At 42.4% G+C, this 19,275-nt stretch overlaps 1 protein-coding gene across 1 annotated transcript; it reads right to left on the reverse strand.

The window, feature by feature from the left end:
* Window positions 1-959: 959 nt before the first annotated feature.
* Window positions 960-2,774, reverse strand: H1-7 (H1.7 linker histone). Its single transcript, XM_004053041.5, has one exon. The coding sequence runs from the start codon at window positions 1,945-1,947 to the stop codon at window positions 1,180-1,182; it is 768 nt and encodes a 255-aa protein (XP_004053089.1). The 5' UTR covers window positions 1,948-2,774; the 3' UTR covers window positions 960-1,179.
* Window positions 2,775-19,275: the final 16,501 nt, after the last annotated feature.

The following is a 19,275-nucleotide window of genomic DNA, read 5'->3' on the forward strand; positions in this document are numbered from 1 at the left end:
GAACTACTCCTGCACTTTTCTTAACCCCTGCATTCAGAACTAAAATCATACATTTGTTTCGTACTTGTTACACAGTGCTCAATACATGTTGTTATTGTTAAGAAAAGCAAAAGACCTATTCATTATCTAGCCTTCTCCATCTCCTTGTATTTGTGTTATGCAATCTGTCAATCTTCATAATTTCCTCTTTAGGAGTTGGCACTTTCTCAGAAGATAATTTCCTTATTGCTGAATTTTGTCAAGCAAACCATTATGCCATGATGTTTAAGTCCCCTTTTCATTTTACTGACATTTAAATCACCTAGAAATCATTTTAGCTCAATCCCAACATTTTACTGAGAAGAAAACCAAGACCATAAATGGTTAAGAAATAACTCAGCAAAGGTCGGACTAGCAGAACTTTGACTAGAATCCTGGTCTTACTACATACTGGTCCAGCAGTTTTCTGCTATAGCACATTACCACCCCATCGGGAATTAATTATACACATATTTAACTCTCAGTGATGAGTACCTATCCTATGCCAGGCCCTATGCTGGATGCTTTCATACACTTATTTAACTGAGGATTAACATAAGATTATCTTTTAAATTAAAATAGGTTATCAATTCAAGGCAAAAACTACAAACTCATTATAATCAATTTTGGGAGGACTTTGTCCTAAAAGGAATTTCAGGTAAGAACACTTTGAATCAGTGGGACCACTCAACTTAAAGACTGTCTACTCTTTTCCCAACATGCCTTCCTCCCCAGAACTCAATTTGGATTTGCTAGAGTATCTAACAATACTTCAACACTTGTTAAGCTGCTGGTTTTCCTCTGTTTTCTCTCCTTCTAAAAGACATTTCTCTGAGTTCTGCAGCAGGAACAGAATCTCAGCTAATTTACTGTCTTCACTGAACGTTACCGCCACCCACCCCTTCCCTTCCAGGTGCGGCAAAGAGGAAACAGACACAAGGTGGTCTAGAGGTCCATTTCATTTCAATGAGTGTGACAGCCGCTCTTCTTGGGGCCTATGGGGGAAAGGCATTGGTCCGCGGTGGGAGTGAAGCTGCTCCCACAAGATGCATTCCCAACTGGATCAGGAAGACCTTCAGATTTAGGGGAGGTCTTTGTGGAAGTCTTTAGTGGAGTCTTCCCCTGCCCGCTAGATGTCCGGTCGGTTTTTGCCGGCGTTGGCTACTGGATGGTCCACTGTGCGGGCTTCTTGGGCTCCTGCTTCTCTTCCCTGGGCTTGGAGCTTCGCCTCTTGTCCTTCCCTGACCTCGGCGTGGTGTCTTCCTTCGCGGCCTGTCCTCGCCCCTCGTCTGCCGCTGTCGCTCCCGCTTCCTCCTTGGCTCTGGCACACGGCGGCTCCTTGGCTCTCGGCCTTGCCCTCCTGGTCCTCCTCGCCCTGGCATTGGCCTTGGCTTTCGCCCTCGCGTTCCGTCTCCACACTTCTCTGGCCTTCCTGGCCGCCTTGCGAAGGGGCTGGTGGCGCCTCCGTGAGCTCCGGGGCGCGGCTGGGGTCCTCCAGGGAGCGCGCGTGCCCTCCTCTTGCCTCGCGCGTCCCGGCTTTCTCCTGGGCTTGGGAACCTTCCAGACCCTGAAGTAGCCGACGGCGTCGCTGCCGCTGACCCAGAGGAGTGTGGCCTTGGCCTGCCCCCTGGGCGCTTCGTGGCGGCCGCTCTTCCTGCGCACTTCGTAGCCGGCGTTTCCGAGCTCCTTCTTGAGAGCTGCCAGAGTCAGCCCTTTGTGAGTGGAGATGGCCTGGAGCACCAACTGGGACACTCTGAGCACGGAGCTTGAGCAGCCCCTCGATGGTCCCCCGACAGTTTTTTCCGCTGGCAGCTGAGTGGCTGAGTGTCCTCGGGATTCGCCACTGGGCCCAGGCGCCTCAGCCATGGCCCCACTCCCGCCTCTGCGGGGCCACCGGCTTTGGGCCTCACCAGTCAAGGCCTGTTCCATAGCTGAGGTAGACTGGGCCACGTCACAAAGGCAGGCCTGGCAGAGATTTTCAGGTCCTAATTATGGGGCTGGCATATCTCACCCAGGGAGGGGCCCTTTTCACTTATAATAACCAATCAAATGCCACTTCCTTCTAGGTCTAAACCAATCCAAGTCTTCAGCGCCTGTCCACCCCCAACAGTCACCTACCTATAGAGTCTCCAGGGTTTTGTTCCCAAATCAAACTTACTGATCTCAATCTCCACCGCTTTCTTTAGTCGGCTATTTTGTGTGTGTATGTGGTCCTGCAAACCATCTACCCACAGTTCCTTAAGGTGAGCGAAGCTGCTCCCAACTATCCAAAACAAGCAACACACTGCCTGTAGAAAGTACACGGGGTAGTCCATGAAACACAACCCAGATTAGAAACTCCCACCTTTAATTCCACCAGTCAGGTATCTGAAGTCATGTCTCCCTAATTCTACACAGTGGATTCTGTGCAAGAGCATGAAGTAAAAAAGGAACCAATTGTGTGATCCCTCTACCCTAAACACTGATTCCCACACCTGGGAAATTTAGATGACGCATTCAACTGTACTGAAACAATCTAGATTTCACATCGCCTGAGGATACTGGTCTAATCATTATTCTTTGAACATACTGTGTTTTTTTCCGTCTCATCCCCTCTCTTGGATTGCTCATCCTCTTTGTCTGCCCAGATAAGTCCTGCTCATCTTTCAAGGTACTGCTACATTATCCTTCTTCACTGAAGACTCCCCAAACTCTTTCAAATGATTTCTTGCCTCTTAACTACCACAACCACCAAAATTACTTCTGCAATCTTATATGGCTTTTTCTTTATTTTAAATGAATTTGGCATTAGAGGGTATAATGTGACACAATATTTTTTAAAAAGAAAAAAACTCGTACTTGGAGCTGGAAGACATGGATGCATATCCTAGCCCTTTAGGAGCCATATGACATTAACAAATCCCTTAATATCAGTGGTGTGGCTGTCGGATGGATGTGCCGGCCATCTGACTTCTTATCTAACATCACATTCCCTTCCTACCAACATCACAGAATTATTGCAAAATTTCAAGAGGTAGATGAACAAGGGCTACCTAAATACAAAGAATAAATTTACTTTACTTTGAATGTTTCTGTCTTGTCTTTCCAACTAAATAAAAATATCCTCAAGAGCTATAGTCTTTGAACTTCTATGTCCCATGCTGCACCTAACAATATGCTTCATTATACATAGCGGGCATTTAATTGAGCCTGCTTACATCATTCCTCTCTGGTGAGGAGAGTTTCTCTAGATTCAGAAAGAAACTTCCAGAAGATCAGGAGAAAGGAGCAGAGTGAATTTCAAAGGGTTGGAAATGAAGGGGGCCAAGTAAGGATTAGCTTATCAAGGACCTATTTTGGACACAGTTTAGTTGGGAATAATTTAAATAATTATTCTAAGAATACTTCAAATTGCCAAGCATATCATACTTTTCCAGAGGGCAATCACATACATTCATCAGTCACAGGCTAGACAGTGACAGTTTCTTTTAAAAATCAAAGCTCCACGAAGTAGCTTAGACCAGTGTTTTTTTTTTTTTTTTTTGAGACAGAGTCTTGCTCAGCCCAGGCTGGAGTGTAATGGCACAATCTTGGCTCACTGTAACCTCCACCTCCTGGGTTCAAGCAATTCTTGTGTCTCACCCTCCCAAGAAGCTGGGATTACAAGCATGTGCCACCACATCCAGCTAATTTTTTTTTTTTTTTTTTTGAGACAAAGTCTCACTCTGTTGCCCAGGCTGGAGTGCAGTGGTGCAATCTCGGCTCACTGCAACCTCCGTCTCCTGGGTTCAAGTGATTCTCGTGCCTCAGCCTCCCGAGTAGCTAGGATTACAGGTGCCTGCTACCATGCCCAGCTAATTTTTGTATTTTTAGAGGAGATGGGGTTTCACCAGGCTGGTTGGCCAAGCTGGTCTCAGACTCCTGACCTCAGGTGATCCACCCACCTTGGCCTCCCAAAGTGCTGGGATTACAGGTGTGAGCCACTGCGCCTGGCCCTTATTTATTTATTTATTTATTTATTTATTTATTTATTTATTGGTAGAGACAAGGTTTTGCCATGTTGGCCAGGCTGGTCTCGAACTCCTGGCCTCAAGCAATCCACCCACCTCAGCCTCACAAACTGCTGGGATTATAGGCATGAGCCACTGCGCCCAGCCAGACCAGTGCTTCTTAAACTTCAATGTGCATATTTAATACCCTGGGATACTCATAAAGTGCAATTCATAGGTCTGAAGATAGGGCTAGAGGTTTTACCTTCTAAGAAGCTTCCAGGTAGTTCTATCTGGTTAAAACACAGGTGTGTGTTGAGGGGCAGGGAGAGGGTAGACAATGAGAAGGGGAGTAGCAGGAGATAGGACTGAAAAGGTAGTTAAGGGACATTGGGAAGGACAACTAGTGATAATGACAGAGCTGTAAGTGATGACACGGTAGCAAGTGGTAGAGTTTGGAACCAAACCTAAGTCTACTTAATCCTAAGGCCTAAGTTCTTAAGTACTGTGTTAGGTTTCCTTTTCTCTAAGGTTGACCCTTTCCCTATTATATATCTCCACCATAAAGCAGGGGCTAGTTTATCTCCATAATCACAGTTCAGAGCTGCTCAGATTCAAGAGTATCTAAAGGCACTCACTGTACCTTTTCCCATCTTTAAAATCAGGGCACAGTAATGTGACCCTGAGGATTTACATGGGCAGGGGACTACTGCATCAGCACAGGGACAGTGCACCCAGGAAGGGCAGCCAGATGGAAAGGCAGGACCACATTAAGCAGGATTTCTCCCATTTGTATAGTCTCTTGGTCTAGCTACCCTTCCTGGTTGCAGAGACCAGTGGCCACAGGATGGGGCAAACACCAGATAAAAAAGAGGCATAACTGCTTGCTTTGAGAATAAGGAAGAAAATGAGTGAAGTCAGACCCTTGAAGTCAGCTGATCCAGAGAAAAATAGACTGACTGTACATAATGGTATAATCATGAAAGACAAGAACAAAATCAACCAGCCATGTTTACTGATGCCCCTGTGATCAGAAGGGAGGCCAAGTTGAAACCTTTGGGAGAGGCGAAATCAAAGGAAAACAAATAAATGAAAAAAAAATCAAGGAACAGCTCCGGTCTAAGCTCCCAGCGTGAGCGACACAGAAGACGGGTGATTTCTGCATTTCCACCTGAGGTACCGGGTTCATCTCACTAGGGAGTGCCAGACAGCGGGTGCAGGTCAGTGGGTGCAGCGCACCGTGCGCAAGCCAAAGCAGGGCGAGGCATTGCCTCACTCAGGAAGCGCAAGGGGTCAGGGAGTTCCCTTTCCTAGTCAAAGAAAGGGGAGACAGACGGCACCTGGAGAATCAGGTCACTCCCACCCGAATACTGTGCTTTTCTGACGGGCTTAAAAAATGGCACACCAGGAGATTATATCCTGCACCTGGCTTGGAGGGTCCTATGTCCACAGAGTCTCGCTGATTGCTAGCACAGCAGTCTGAGATCAAACTGCAAGGCAGCAGCAAGGCTGGGGGAGGGGCGCCCACCATTGCCCAGGCTTGCTTAGGTAAACAAAGCAGCTGGGAAGCTCCAACTGGGTGGAGCCCACCACAGCTCAAGGAGGCCTGCCTGCCTGTCTCTGTAGGCTCCACCTCTGGGGGCAGGGCACAGACAAACAAAAAGACAGCAGTAAGCTCTGCAGACTTAAATGTCCCTGTCTGACAGCTTTGAAGAGAGCAGTGGTTCTCCCAGCACGCAGCTGGAGATCTGAGAATGGGCAGACTGCCTCCTCAAGTGGGTCCCTGACCCCTGACCCCAGACCCCTGAGCAGCCTAACTGGGAGGCACCCCCCAGTAGGGGCAAACTGACACCTCACATGGCTGGGTACTCCTCTGAGACAAAACTTCCAGAGGAACGATCAGACAGCAGCATTCACCATTCATGAAAAACCACTGTTCTGCAGACGCCGCTGCTGATACCCAGGCAAACAGGGTCTGGAGTGGACCTCTAGCAAACTCCAACAGACCTGCAGCTGAGGGTCCTGTCTGTTAGAAGGAAAACTAACAAACAGAAAGGATATCCACACCAAAAACGCATCTGTACATCACCATCATCAAAGACCAAAAGTAGATAAAACCACAAAGATGGGGAAAAAACAGAGCAGAAAAACTGGAAACTCTAAAAAGCAGAGAACCTCTCCTCCTCCAAAGGAACGCAGTTCCTCACGAGCAATGGAACAAAGCTGGACGGAGAATGACTTTGACGAGTTGAGAGAAGGCTTCAGACGATCAAACTATGAGCTACAGGAGGAAATTCAAACCAAAGGCAAAGAAGTTAAAAACTTTGAAAAAAATTTAGACGAATGTATAACTAGAATAACCAATACAGAGAAGTGCCTAAAGGAGCTGATGGAGCTGAGGGCCAAGGCTCGAGAACTACGGGAAGAATGCAGAAGCCTCAGGAGCCGATGCGATCAATTGGAAAAAAGGGTATCAGCGATGGAAGATGAAATGAATGAAATGAAGCGAGAAGGGAAGTTTAGAGAAAAAAGAATAAAAAGAAACTAACAAAGCCTCCAAGAAATATGGGACTATGTGAAAAGACCAAATCTGCGTCTGATTGGTGTACCTGAAAGTGATGGGGGAATGGAACCAAGTTGGAAAACACTCTGCAAGATATTATCCAGGAGAACTTCCCCAATCTAGCAAGGCAGGCCAACATTCAGATTCAGGAAATACAGAGAATGCCACAAAGATACTCCTCGAGAAGAGCAACTCCAAGACACATAATTGTCAGATTCACCAAAGTTGAAATGAAGGAAAAAATGTTAAGGGCAGCCAGAGAGAAAGGTCAGGTTACCCACAAAGGGAAGCCCATCAGACTAACATCTGATCTCTCAGCAGAAACTCTACAAGCCAGAAGAGAGTGGGGGCCAATATTCAACATTCTTAAAGAAAAGGATTTTCAACCCAGAATTTCATATCAGCCAAACTAAGCTTCATAAGTGAAGGAGAAATAAAATACTTTACAGACAAGCAAATGCTGAGAGATTTTGTCACCACCAGGCCTGCCCTAAAAGAGCTCCTGAAAGAAGGACTAAACATGGAAAGGAACAACGAGTACCAGCCGCTGCAAAATCATGCCAAAATGTAAAGCCAATCAAGAGTAGGAAGAAACTGCATCAACTAACGAGCAAAATAACCAGCTAACATCATAATGACAGGTTCAAATTCACACATAACAATATTAACTTTAAATGTAAATGGACTAAATGCTCCAATTAAAAGACACAGACTGGCAAATTGGATAAAGAGTCAAGCCCCATCAGTGTGTTGTATTCAGGAAACCCATCTCATGTGCAGAGACACACATAGGCTCAAAATAAAAGGATGGAGGAAGATCTACCAAGCAAATGGAAAACAAAAAAGGCAGGGGTTGCAATCCTAGTCTCTGATAAAACAGACTTTAAACCAACAGAAATCAAAAGAGACAAAGAAGGCCATTACATAATGGTAAAGGGATCAATTCAACAAGAAGAGCTAACTATCCTAAATATATATGCACCCAATACAGGAGCACCCAGATTCATAAAGCAAGTCCTGAGTGACCTACAAAGAGACTTAGACTCCCACACATTAATAATGGGAGACTTTAACACCCCACTGTCAACATTAGACAGATCAATGACACAGAAAGTCAACAAGGATACCCAGGAATTGAACTCAGCTCTGCACCAAGCGGACCTAATAGACATCTACAGAACTCTCCACCCCAAATCAACAGAATATACATTTTTTTCAGCACCACATCACACCTACTCCAAAATTGACCACATAGTTGGAAGTAAAGCTCTCCTCAGCAAATGTAAAAGAACAGAAATTATAACAAACTATCTCTCAGGCCACAGTGCAATCAAAGTAGAACTCAGGATTAAGAAACTCACTCAAAAACCGCTCAACTACATGGAAACTGAACAACCTGCTCCTGAATGACTACTGGGTACATAACAAAATGAAGGCAGAAATAAAGATGTTCTTTGAAACCAACGAGAACAAAGACACAACATACCAGAATCTCTGGGACGCATTCAAAGCAGTGTGTAGAGGGAAATTTATAGCACTAAATGCCCACAAGAGAAAGCAGGAAAGATCCAAAATTGACACCCTAACATCACAATTAAAAGAACTAGAAAAGCAAGAGCAAACACATTCAAAAGCTAGCAGAAAGCAAGAAATAACTAAAATCAGAGCAGAACTGAAGGAAATAGAGACACATAAAAAGCCCTTCAAAAAATTAATGAATCCAGGAGCTTGTTTTTTGAAAGGATCAACAAAATTGATAGACCGCTAGCAAGACTAATAAAGAAGAAAAGAGAGTAGAATCAAATAGATGCAATAAAAAATGATAAAGGAGATATCACCATCAATTCCACAGAAACACAAACTACCATCAGAGAATACTACAAACACCTCCACGCAAATAAACTAGAAAATCTAGAAGAAATGGATAAATTCCTCGACAAATACACCCTCCCAAGACTAAACCAGGAAGAAGTTGAATCTCTGAATAGACCAACAACAGGAGCTGAAATTGTGGCAATTATCAATAGCTTACCAACCAAAAAGAGTCCAGGACCACATGGATTCACAGCCGAATTCTACCAGAGGTACAAGGAGGAACTGGTACCATTCCTTCTGAAACTATTCCAATCAATAGAAAAAGAGGGAATCCTCCCTAACTCATTTTATGAGGCCAGCATCATCCTGATACCAAAGCCGGGCAGAGACACAACCAAAAAAGAGAATTTTAGACCAATATCCTTGATGAACATTGATGCAAAAATCCTCAATAAAATACTGGCAAACCGAATCCAGCAGCACATCAAAAAGCTTATCCACCATGATCAAGTGGGCTTCATCCCTGGGATGCAAGGCTGGTTCAATATACACAAATCAATAAATGTAATCCAGCACATAAACAGAACCAAAGGCAAAAACCACATGATTATCTCAATACATGCAGAAAAGGCCTTTGACAAAATTCAACAACCCTTCATGCTAAAAACTCCCAATAAATTAGGTATTGATGGGACATAATAATAATAATCATCATCATCTTATTATTATCTCAAAATAATAAGAGCTATCTATGACAAACCCACAGCCAATATCATACTGAATGGGCAAAAACTGGAAGCATTCCCTTTGAAAACTGGCACAAGACAGGGATGCCCTCTCTCACCACTCCTATTCAACATAGTGTTGGAAGTTCTGGCCAGGGCAATCAGGCAGGAGAAGGAAATAAAGGGTATTCAATTAGGAAAAGAGGAAGTCAAATTGTCCCTGTTTGCAGACGACATGATTGTATATCTAGAAAACCCCACTGTCTCAGCCCAAAACCTCCTTAAGCTGATAAGCAACTTCAGCAAAGTCTCAGGATACAAAATCAATGTACAAAAATCACAAGCATTCTTATACACCAATAACGGACAAACAGAGAGCCAAATCATGAGTGAACTCCCATTCACAATTGCTTCAAAGAGAATAAAATACCTAGGAATCCACCTTACAAGGGACGTGAAGGACCTCTTCAAGGAGAACTACAAACCACTGCTCAATGAAATTAAAGAGGATACAAACAAATGGAAGAATATTCCACGCTCATGGGTAGGAAGAATCAATATCGTGAAAATGGCCATACTACCCAAGGTAATTTATAGATTCAATGCCATCCCCATCAAGCTACCAATGACTTTCTTCACAGAATTGGAAAAAACTACTTTAAAGTTCATATGGAACCAAAAAAGAGCCCGCATCACCAAGTCAATCCTAAGCCAAAAGAACAAAGCTGGAGGCATCACACTACCTGACTTCAAACTATACTACAAGGCTACAGTAACCAAAACAGCATGGTACTGGTACCAAAACAGAGATATACATCAATGGAACAGAACAGAGCCCTCAGAAATAACGCCTCATATCTACAACTATCTGATCTTTGACAAACCTGAGAAAAACAAGCAATGGGGAAAGGATTCCCTATTTAATAAATGGTGCTGGGAAAACTGGCTAGCCATATGTAGAAAGCTGAAACTGGATCCCTTCCTTACACCTTATACAAAAATCAATTCAAGATGGATTAAAGACTTAAATGTTAGACCTAAAACCATAAAAACCCTAGAAGAAAACCTAGGCATTACCATTCAGGACATAGGCATGGGCAAGGACTTCATGTCTAAAACACCAAAAGCAATAGCAACAAAAGCCAAAATTGACAAATGGGATCTAATTAAACTAAAGAGCTTGTGCACAGCAAAAGAAACTACCATCAGAGTGAACAGGCAACCCACAAAATGGGAGAAAATTTTCGCAACCTACTCATCTCACAAAGGGCTAATATCCAGAATCTACAATGAACTCAAACAAATTTACAAGAAAAAAACAAACAACTCCATCAAAAAGTGGGCAAAGGACATGAACAGACACTTCTCAAAAGAAGACATTTATGCAGCCAAAAAACACATGAAAAAATGCTCATCATCACTGGCCATCAGAGAAATGCAAATCGAAACCACAATGAGATACCATCTCACACCAGTTAGAATGGCAATCATTAAAAAGTCAGGAAACAACAGGTGCTGGAGAGGATGTGGAGAAATAGGAACACTTTTACACTGCTGGTGGGACCGTAAACTAGTTCAACCATTGTGGAAGTCAGTGTGGTGATTCCTCAGGGATCTAGAACTAGAAATACCATTTGACCCAGCCATCCCATTACTGGGTATATACCCAAAGGACTATAAATCATGCTGCTATAAAGACACATGCACACGTATGTTTATTGTGGCACTATTCACAATAGCAAAGACTTGGAACCAACCCAAATGTCCAACAATGATAGACTGGATTAAGAAAATGTGGCACATATACACCATGGAATACTATGCAGCCATAAAAAATGATGAGTTCATGTCCTTTGTAGGTGCATGGATGAAGTTGGAAATCATCATTCTCAGTAAACTATCACAAGAACAAAAAACCAAACACCGCATATTCTCACTCATAGGTGGGAATTGAACAATGAGAACACATGGACACAAGAAGGGGAACATCACACTCTGGGGACTGTTGTGGGGTGGGGGAGGGGGGAGGGATAGCATTGGGAGATATACCTAATGCTAGATGACGAGTTAGTGTGTGCAGCGCACCAGCATGTCACATGTATACATATGTAACTAACCTGCACATTGTGCACATGTACCCTAAACTTAAAGTATAATAATAAAAGAAAAAAAAAGAAAAAAAATCAAAAACATCAACAGCAAAAAAGCAAACATTTTCATTTATCTATATAACCATTCATTTTTTCATAGATCTCTGTATAAATATGCTGTAAGTAGTAGAGGAATACTTTTTTTTAATAAGAGCAGGAAACAAATGCCCCACTTGCCACTCAGCTGGCTCAGAGGGCAAGAAAGCTAGCTGACAGATATTTTCCAAATCACCAATCCTTTAAGAGTTCTTTCCTTCCTCTTTGGAAGAAATCTACTGCCAGCTCTCTTCTTCTGACATCCCAAAAGGAAAAGATACTTCAGAAAAGTGATTTCTTTAGGAAAAAAGTCAGTAAAAACCAGCACCACACCACTAATCCAGAGATACCAACTCCACCTCCACAAAGACAAGCCTGAAGTATCTCTTTGAATTTTAATGGTCTATGATTATAAATCAGAAGTTATCACTTAAAGAGGACAGCACCAACCTTTTGTGAGAAAGGGCAATAGCTCTTAATTTCATGAAGTTTTGTGGGTCAGGGGTGAGAAGGTTGTAGGGAGGAAGGACACTTGGGAATGATGTCTAACCTATATCCTTGTGCTTTGAGTTCCAGAGCAAGATAGTTTTTGTTCTTGGAGGTCTCTAGAGGAACCTGGTTGATTTAAAGAGTAAGCAACCTTTAAATGCTAAATCCCAAGAACATCAGACAGAGGTTTCATTAATCTCACTCACTCATACAGAGTTATACTGATTTAATTTCACCAAGGATAACTCCATGCCAGAGCACAGCAGAATTCAGCAGTATACTGATCTAACCTCATTCTATCTCACTGTCCCTCCCTGGATCCACAGGCCTGGGATTCCAAGGTCCTGCATCTTTCTGACTCAATTATCTTGCATTTATTTAATTTATCTCACCCCAAGATGAATGACAGAAACCTGTTCAGCAGTATACTAAGACTCCCCGATTGACCTGAACCTGCTACTACTTTTTTTTCCAAAAGTCATTTTCTGACTCATCTTGTTTTATATTCTAAGACCCTGTCTTCTCCCTGCACTACTATGTGGCTTCTACTTTAATACAAATGACCCCAACAACAGTCATTTGAACAAATGATCCCACCAGTCCCAGTCATAGCTTTGGAGAAGACTAACGTGGCTTATAAAAAGGAATGCAAAAATAAAATAACAATGTTTCTTAAAAGCATGGGGATAGTTTGGCAATTGTGCGTTCATCCTTTTAATCCTCAGCACAATTGTTTGGAAGTGAGTCCGGGGAGCCTAGACCCAAGGGATCTCACTAGAGGAGCAGGAAAATCTCTCAGCAATTAGCCTGAAAATATGAAGATCTGGTCTCCCTGGCCCTTTCCATTGAAGAATACTAAGGATCTCTAAATACCCCACATAACATAAACAAACATAAAATCTATACCTAAGGAGATCGAGACCATCCTGGCTAACACAGTGAAACCCCGTCTCTACTAAAAAATACAAAAAATTAGCCGGGCGTGGTGGCAGGCGCCTGTAGTCCCAGCTACGCGGGAGGCTGAGGCAGGAGAATGGCGTGAACCCGGGAGGCGGAGCTTGCAGTGAGCCGAGATCGCGCCACTGCACTCCAGCCTGGGCGACAGAGCGAGACTCCGTCTCAAAAAAAAAAAAAAAATCTATACCTATACCCCCACCCCCAAATGACAGCAAGGGAGAAGTGTTGGCTTTTAGTGTTATCAAATTCGTCTACCCAAGTTCTTTTTCTTACCCAAACACAAGTGTGCTACATAAATTAAGCCCCTCATCCAAGCATTACTAATAGTTAGGTCTTTCGAGCCCACAATATGAGGTCTCTAAGAACCATTCTACTATGATCAGTTAATCTCAAACTGAAAACCCATTTCTCTGAGGATTCATACTTTCAATATGAGGTTTGAGGCATCCCAAGGCACAGTCAAGCTGCAGCCTCACAATAATACTACATTCTAGGCATCATTCAATTCTGTTATAGTAATCCCCAGACATCCACCCTTGTCAGAATCACAGAATACTGCACAAATGAAGCCAAAGCAGAAACACAGAAAATCATTTACCATATATATAAGCAACTGCTGTTATAGTCTGAGAACTAAAACATCTCAGACCTACATGCCTAATTTTATGTTGTATGGTACTACATCCCCACCTCAGAGAACCTTATTTCTATCCAATCTCTAAAAACCTGAAAGTTCACAAAATCCAAATTCATTAAAATTTGTTCTCCACCAAATTAAGTAACCATGAAAATACATGTCCATGCTAAAGAATATAACCAATAGCAAACCTTATTTTCATTCCCAGTTCACAATACATTCCATAATTACACTGCATAATAACATAATTTCCTCCATTTTTCCTTCAAAATTCCAATTCTAAATATTTCCATTCAAAAGACACTAAATTCTCCATTTCCTAGGGAAATCATACTGATTTTCTGTTTTAACCCAGCTCCGGCTTCTATGGCTTTTTCTCAGCTTTCGATCCATATAGGGAAGAATAGCTACCATTTACTGAAGGCCTATTCATCAGGCATTGTGTTTAAATTATCACTACTTCTTTCAACACCACTGGCAGGTGAATAGTGTTATTCACATTTTACAGAAGAGAACATAAACACCTCACCTAGGGAAAAGTTCAGAATGATCATTCTCATACCTCATAGGTAAACCCAACAAGGACACTCCTTTTCTATCTTCCATCCAGAAAAGAAAAGTTGCCATATCAGCTCTTTTCTCACATCTTCTCATTAATCAAAGCTTTGCTCAAGCAACCATCCTTCCCCTACCATAATTTCTACCACACCAGCTATGCCAGTTTCCAATGTATTGTCTCTCAGCATCAAATTCACCCTTTGTTGCCTGATACGTGAAAACAGATCTGGGCCTTTTAAATATTTTACATTTCCTAGCTGGCAAGCTGTTAAAATTTGTCAGTAAAGCCCATTGTAGATGCTGCAGGAAGAAGGGGTTTTCCTCGCTAGTTCTCTCTGGTCTCTCCATCACCAGGTTCCTAGAACAGAGAGTGGAAAACTGTGGCCTATAGGCTAAATCCAGCCTGCTGCCTGTTTGTATGGCTTGAGGGAACCCCTCAAGTGGTCTAGTATTTTGAGCTACAGAGAACAAGACAGAACATCCTGCCTCTATTTCCCCCTCCACTCCCAGCAAGTGCCTCTCTGGCCCAGGTTGCTGTTTCCCACACCCTTTCCCCAGTTTTGAGTACACACCAACCAGGGTCATTACAGGGTTTGCTGCCCTGCCTTTGTTCCACATAGCTGCTCTTAGACATGCTGGTCCAAGTCGTATACAAAAGTACACTAGATTCCTGAAAAGAGTGGTCTCTCGAGCTCCTGGTTCCAGGAATGCCTAAAGTAGCACATCTGACACTCTCTCCAGGCCTACTTATCAGCCTGTTTTGTCAGTACCCCAGGAGGTTATTCCTGCCTGCCCAGTGAATAGGGATCAGCTGTAGCCTGGGCAAACCAGCAAACCTCTCCTCCATCCAGTGGGCTGCAACTATATATTCTTCAACAAGGTCTAAACTCCCATCCCAACTTTGTTCTTGCTTGTTACTCTTCTATCATTGCTTAAAAATTCTTTATATTACCTTTCCCTATTTAAATTACTGTGTGGTTTCTGTCTCCTGAGGACCAGACTGAAAAAGTAACCCTATTACCCTGATTTGATCATCACACATTATATACATGTATCAAAATATCATATCATACCTCATAAATAGAATTATTAAAAATAAAAATAAAGGCAAAAAAGTAGCCCTCTTGTTGCAGAAGTGGGCTGTTTATTAAATTCAATCTGAAAAGCAAATGTACATCTTTAAATTGAAGCCCAGTCTTTAAAACCATTTTATATTTTTAAAAAAGACCATGGAGCTTTTATCTGTTTGTCATTAGAACTTTTAGCATGTTAAGAATAACTTTTGCCGGAAGCGGTGGCTCACGCCTGTAATCCCAGCACTTTGGGAGGCTGAGGCAGGTGGATCACGAGGTCAGGAGATCGAGACCATCCTGGCTAACACGGTGAAACCCCATCTCTACTAAAAATAGAAACAAAATTAGCCGGGCATGGTGGTACGCACCTGTAGTCCCAGTTACTTGGGAGGCTGAGGCAGGAGAATGGTGTGAACCTGGGAGGCAGAGCTTGCAGTGAGCCGAGATCGTGCCACTACACTCCAGCCTGCTGACAGAGTGAGCCTCTGTCACAAAAAAAAAGAATAATTTTTAATAAGAAATATATAAGATCTGATAGCTTACAACTTGAAAAATTTTAAAGTAAATACTCATGTTTCACCACACATCAATAAATTTAAGATGGATCAAAGACTTAAACATAGAAACTGAAAGCAGAGAAAAGTTTGTATGAATATTTATTTGACTTCAGGAAGAAGAAGGATTTTCTAAGCTTAAAAGTAATGGAAAAAATAACAGTGGAAATTACTCATAGAAGATTATATAAAAATCTTAAAATTTGTACATTAAAAAATTTTAAAACAAGTGTACAAAGGCAAACTAGAGAATATTCTCCCAAAAAGAAGTCTAAGCATTAATCCCAAAATTAAGAGTAAATCTCAAAATTAACCAGTGGATAAATGAAAACAATGGTTAATATATGAAAAACAATCTCATTCTTCAGCTATAATTAAGATACAAAATAAGCAATAATTTTTGCCTATTGTAGTGACGAAGACCATGTTTTAATAAAAAGATAGACAGATGAGACTTCCATTTTCAGATAAGATGGATTAATCACCTCCCACCTCTCCCATTAACTACAACTAAAAACCTAGAACTAAAACACATAGAACAACTACCAGAAGACTCTGAAAGGCAGATAAAAGCAAGATGACTGGATAAGGATTTCAGGACATAAGGAAAATGGAGCAGCAAGTTCCCCAGGGTTTGTTTTGCCTCACATATCCCAGCCTGGGCAGCAGTGCAACCTGAAAACCTAAAAACCAGAGCTGCCAATGGTTGTCAATGGGCCTAGAAAGAAAAAGTCCCAAGAAAAATCGACTCCTCTAGTTTTAAGAATGGAAAACTGGGATGGTGATGGGGGGAGGGATGGAATCTTTTATTTTATCCTACTCCAGGAGATTGCCAGCAAACAACCAGCACATCTTCCCCTTCCCACCAGCCAACTGATGGTCAACATGTGGGTAAAAGCCCTATAGACTCTCCCTGCTGTACACCAAAGAAGTACAAGCAACTAATCTGTGCCCTCCCTCTCCTCACCAGCAATGAGATGGCCCCTGAGAGGCAAAGCCTGTTGCCTCCTACCCTAGGACAGGCAAGTGTGGCAGTGGCAGATCCGGCAGAGAACCCTGTCAACAGCGCAGGGAAGCTAATGCTCTGGTCAGAAACCCAGGAGTGGGGAACCCCACGAACCAAAGAGTGAGTAGACAACCAAGAAAATGAGGGGGCTGGATAAAGGGCACATTAAAGTTTCTGTATGGAGGTCCTTATCTCACCCCTAGTTGTACGTGCTAAGATTGATGAGAATCAGGGCTGGGCGCGGTGGCTCACGCCTGTAATCCCAGGACTTTGGGAGGCTGAGGAGGGCGGATCACAAGGCCAGGAGATCGAGACCATCCTGGTCAACATGGTGAAACCCCGTCTCTATTAAAACACAAAAAATTAGCCAGCTGTGGTGGCGCAGGCCTGTAGTCCCAGCTACTCAGGAGGCTGAGGCAGGGGAATTGCTTGAACCCAGGAGGCAGAGGTTGCAGTGAGCCGAGATAGCGCCACTACACTCCAGCCTGGTGACAGAGTGAGACTCTGTCTCAAAAAAAAAAAATAAATAAATAAATAACAAGAGATCCAAATAAATTTCATAATTAGAAATTTCAGTAACAGAAATAGTAAAATCACTTTAGGGGCTCATAGCAGAATAGAGATGACAGAAGAAAGAGTTGCTGAACTTGGAGATAGAAAGTATCCAATCTGAAAAACAGAAGAAAGGCCAGGCACCGTGGCTCACGCCTGTAATCCCAGCACTCTGGGAGGCCAAGGTGGGCAGATCACTTTAGGTCAGGCATTCAAGACCAGCCTGGCCAACACAGTGAAACCCCATCTCTACTAAAAATACAAAAACTGGCCAGGCATGGTGGCACGCACCTGTAGTCCCAGCTACTTGGGAGGCTGAGGCAGGAGAATCACTTGAACCCGGGAGGTGGAGATTGCAGTGAGCCAAGAGCTGAGATCGAACTACTGCACTCCAGCCTGGGAGACAGAGCAAGACCCTGTCTCAAAAAATTAAAAAATTAAAAAATAAGTAACAGAAGAAAAAAGTGAAAAAAATAATTCTTTTAGAATCAGATTTGACCCAGCAATCCCATTACTGGGTATATACCCAAAGGATTATAAATCATTCTACTATAAAGACACATGCACACATATGTTTATTGCAGCACTACTCACAATAGCAAAGACTTGGAACCAACCGAAATGTCCATCAGTAATAGACTGGATAAAGAAAATATGGCACATAATACCATGGAATACTATGCAGCCATAAAAAGGATGAGTTCGTGTCCTTTGCAGGGACATGGATGAAGCTGGAAACCACCATTCTCAGCAAACTATCACAAGAACAGAAAACCAAACACCGCATGTTCTCACTGATAACTGGGAGTTGAACAATGAGAACACGTGGACATAGAGAGGGGAACATCACATACCGGGGCCTGTCGGGGGACTGGGGATTAGAGGAGGGATAATATTAGGAGAAACACCTAATGTAGGTGATGAGTTGATGGGTGCAGCAAACCACCATAGCACGTGTATACCTATGTAACAAAACTGCATGTTCTGCACATGTACTCCAGAACTTAAAGTATAATTTAAAAAAAAAAAAGAATCAGAGACCTCTGAGATACTATTTTTTAAAAAGCATGTTTGTGTTACAAAAGTTCCAGAAGGAGAGGAGAAAGACATTGGAATAGAAGAAAATATGTATTTTAATAAATAATGGTTGAAAACTTCCCTAATTTGGTAAAAGGCATAAACTGACAGATCCATGAAGTACAGCAAAACTCAAATGTATCAACTTAAAGAAAACCACAGTCAGACAACATAATCAAACTGTGTAAGATAACTGGGAAAAGATATGGAAAAAAAAACTTGGAAGCAGACAAATAAATATGATAAGATTCAAATGATTGCATTGAGGCCAGAAATAAGAGGAACATTTAAAAATGACTAGTAATTGGTCTACATGGCTTGTAAAATCTCTTCTATGGGTTGTAATTTGAATACGATATTTCCATACAACTGGATAAGCGATTGTACACACACAAAAAAGGAGATACTGAATAATTCACTAAAGCTTAATGCCTTCTCTGCATGAAAAAGATTAGAAAGCAAAAGAAAAGGACTTACAATTCTCTAGGGCAGCGATTCTCAGAATACTGTCCTTATACTCGTAAGGAAACCAAACACTTTGGAGGAAATGCCACAAAGTCAAAACTATTTTCATAATAATTCTAAGACATTACCCACCTATGTTGACATTTACACTGATGGCACAAAACCAACAGTGGGCAAAATTCTGGCCTCCTAGCATAAATCACTGTATTCTTCATCACCACACACTCACAGGGAAGAAGAGAAAAAAAGCAAGTTTAATTTTCAATATCTTTGATGAAGCAATAAAAATTATTAATTGTACTAAATTTCAACTTTTGAGTACTGTCTTCATCTGAAAAATCACAGTTCAGTGGGAAGATGCTACCTAAAAAGTCTAAGATCCTTGCCCCAGATGGACTGTGAGAACAAAAAGAGGGTATGTTTGAGTTCCCACTGCTCTGAATTTCAAGATTTACAGTCAAACTCACAGGATGGCAGTTGTTTATCTGCCCTTAACTAGCATTTGGTCTGCTCAGGACCCTCCCTGTCACCAAACAGGAAACGCAAGAAAGGAAGTGTTGGCTGCCTGGCTGCTGACAAGCTAATCACAGGACTCAGTGACCTTCAATGAAGAGGCCTTTACTGGACTCATC

This window comes from Gorilla gorilla, chromosome 10 (assembly GCF_029281585.2).
Source record: "Gorilla gorilla gorilla isolate KB3781 chromosome 10, NHGRI_mGorGor1-v2.1_pri, whole genome shotgun sequence".
NCBI classification, from domain to species: Eukaryota; Metazoa; Chordata; class Mammalia; order Primates; family Hominidae; genus Gorilla; species Gorilla gorilla.

Bases quoted from the DNA above. Each gene is read 5' to 3' on its own strand.
- H1-7 (XM_004053041.5), bottom strand. From the start codon at position 1,947: ATGGAACAGGCCTTGACTGGTGAGGCCCAAAGCCGGTGGCCCCGCAGA.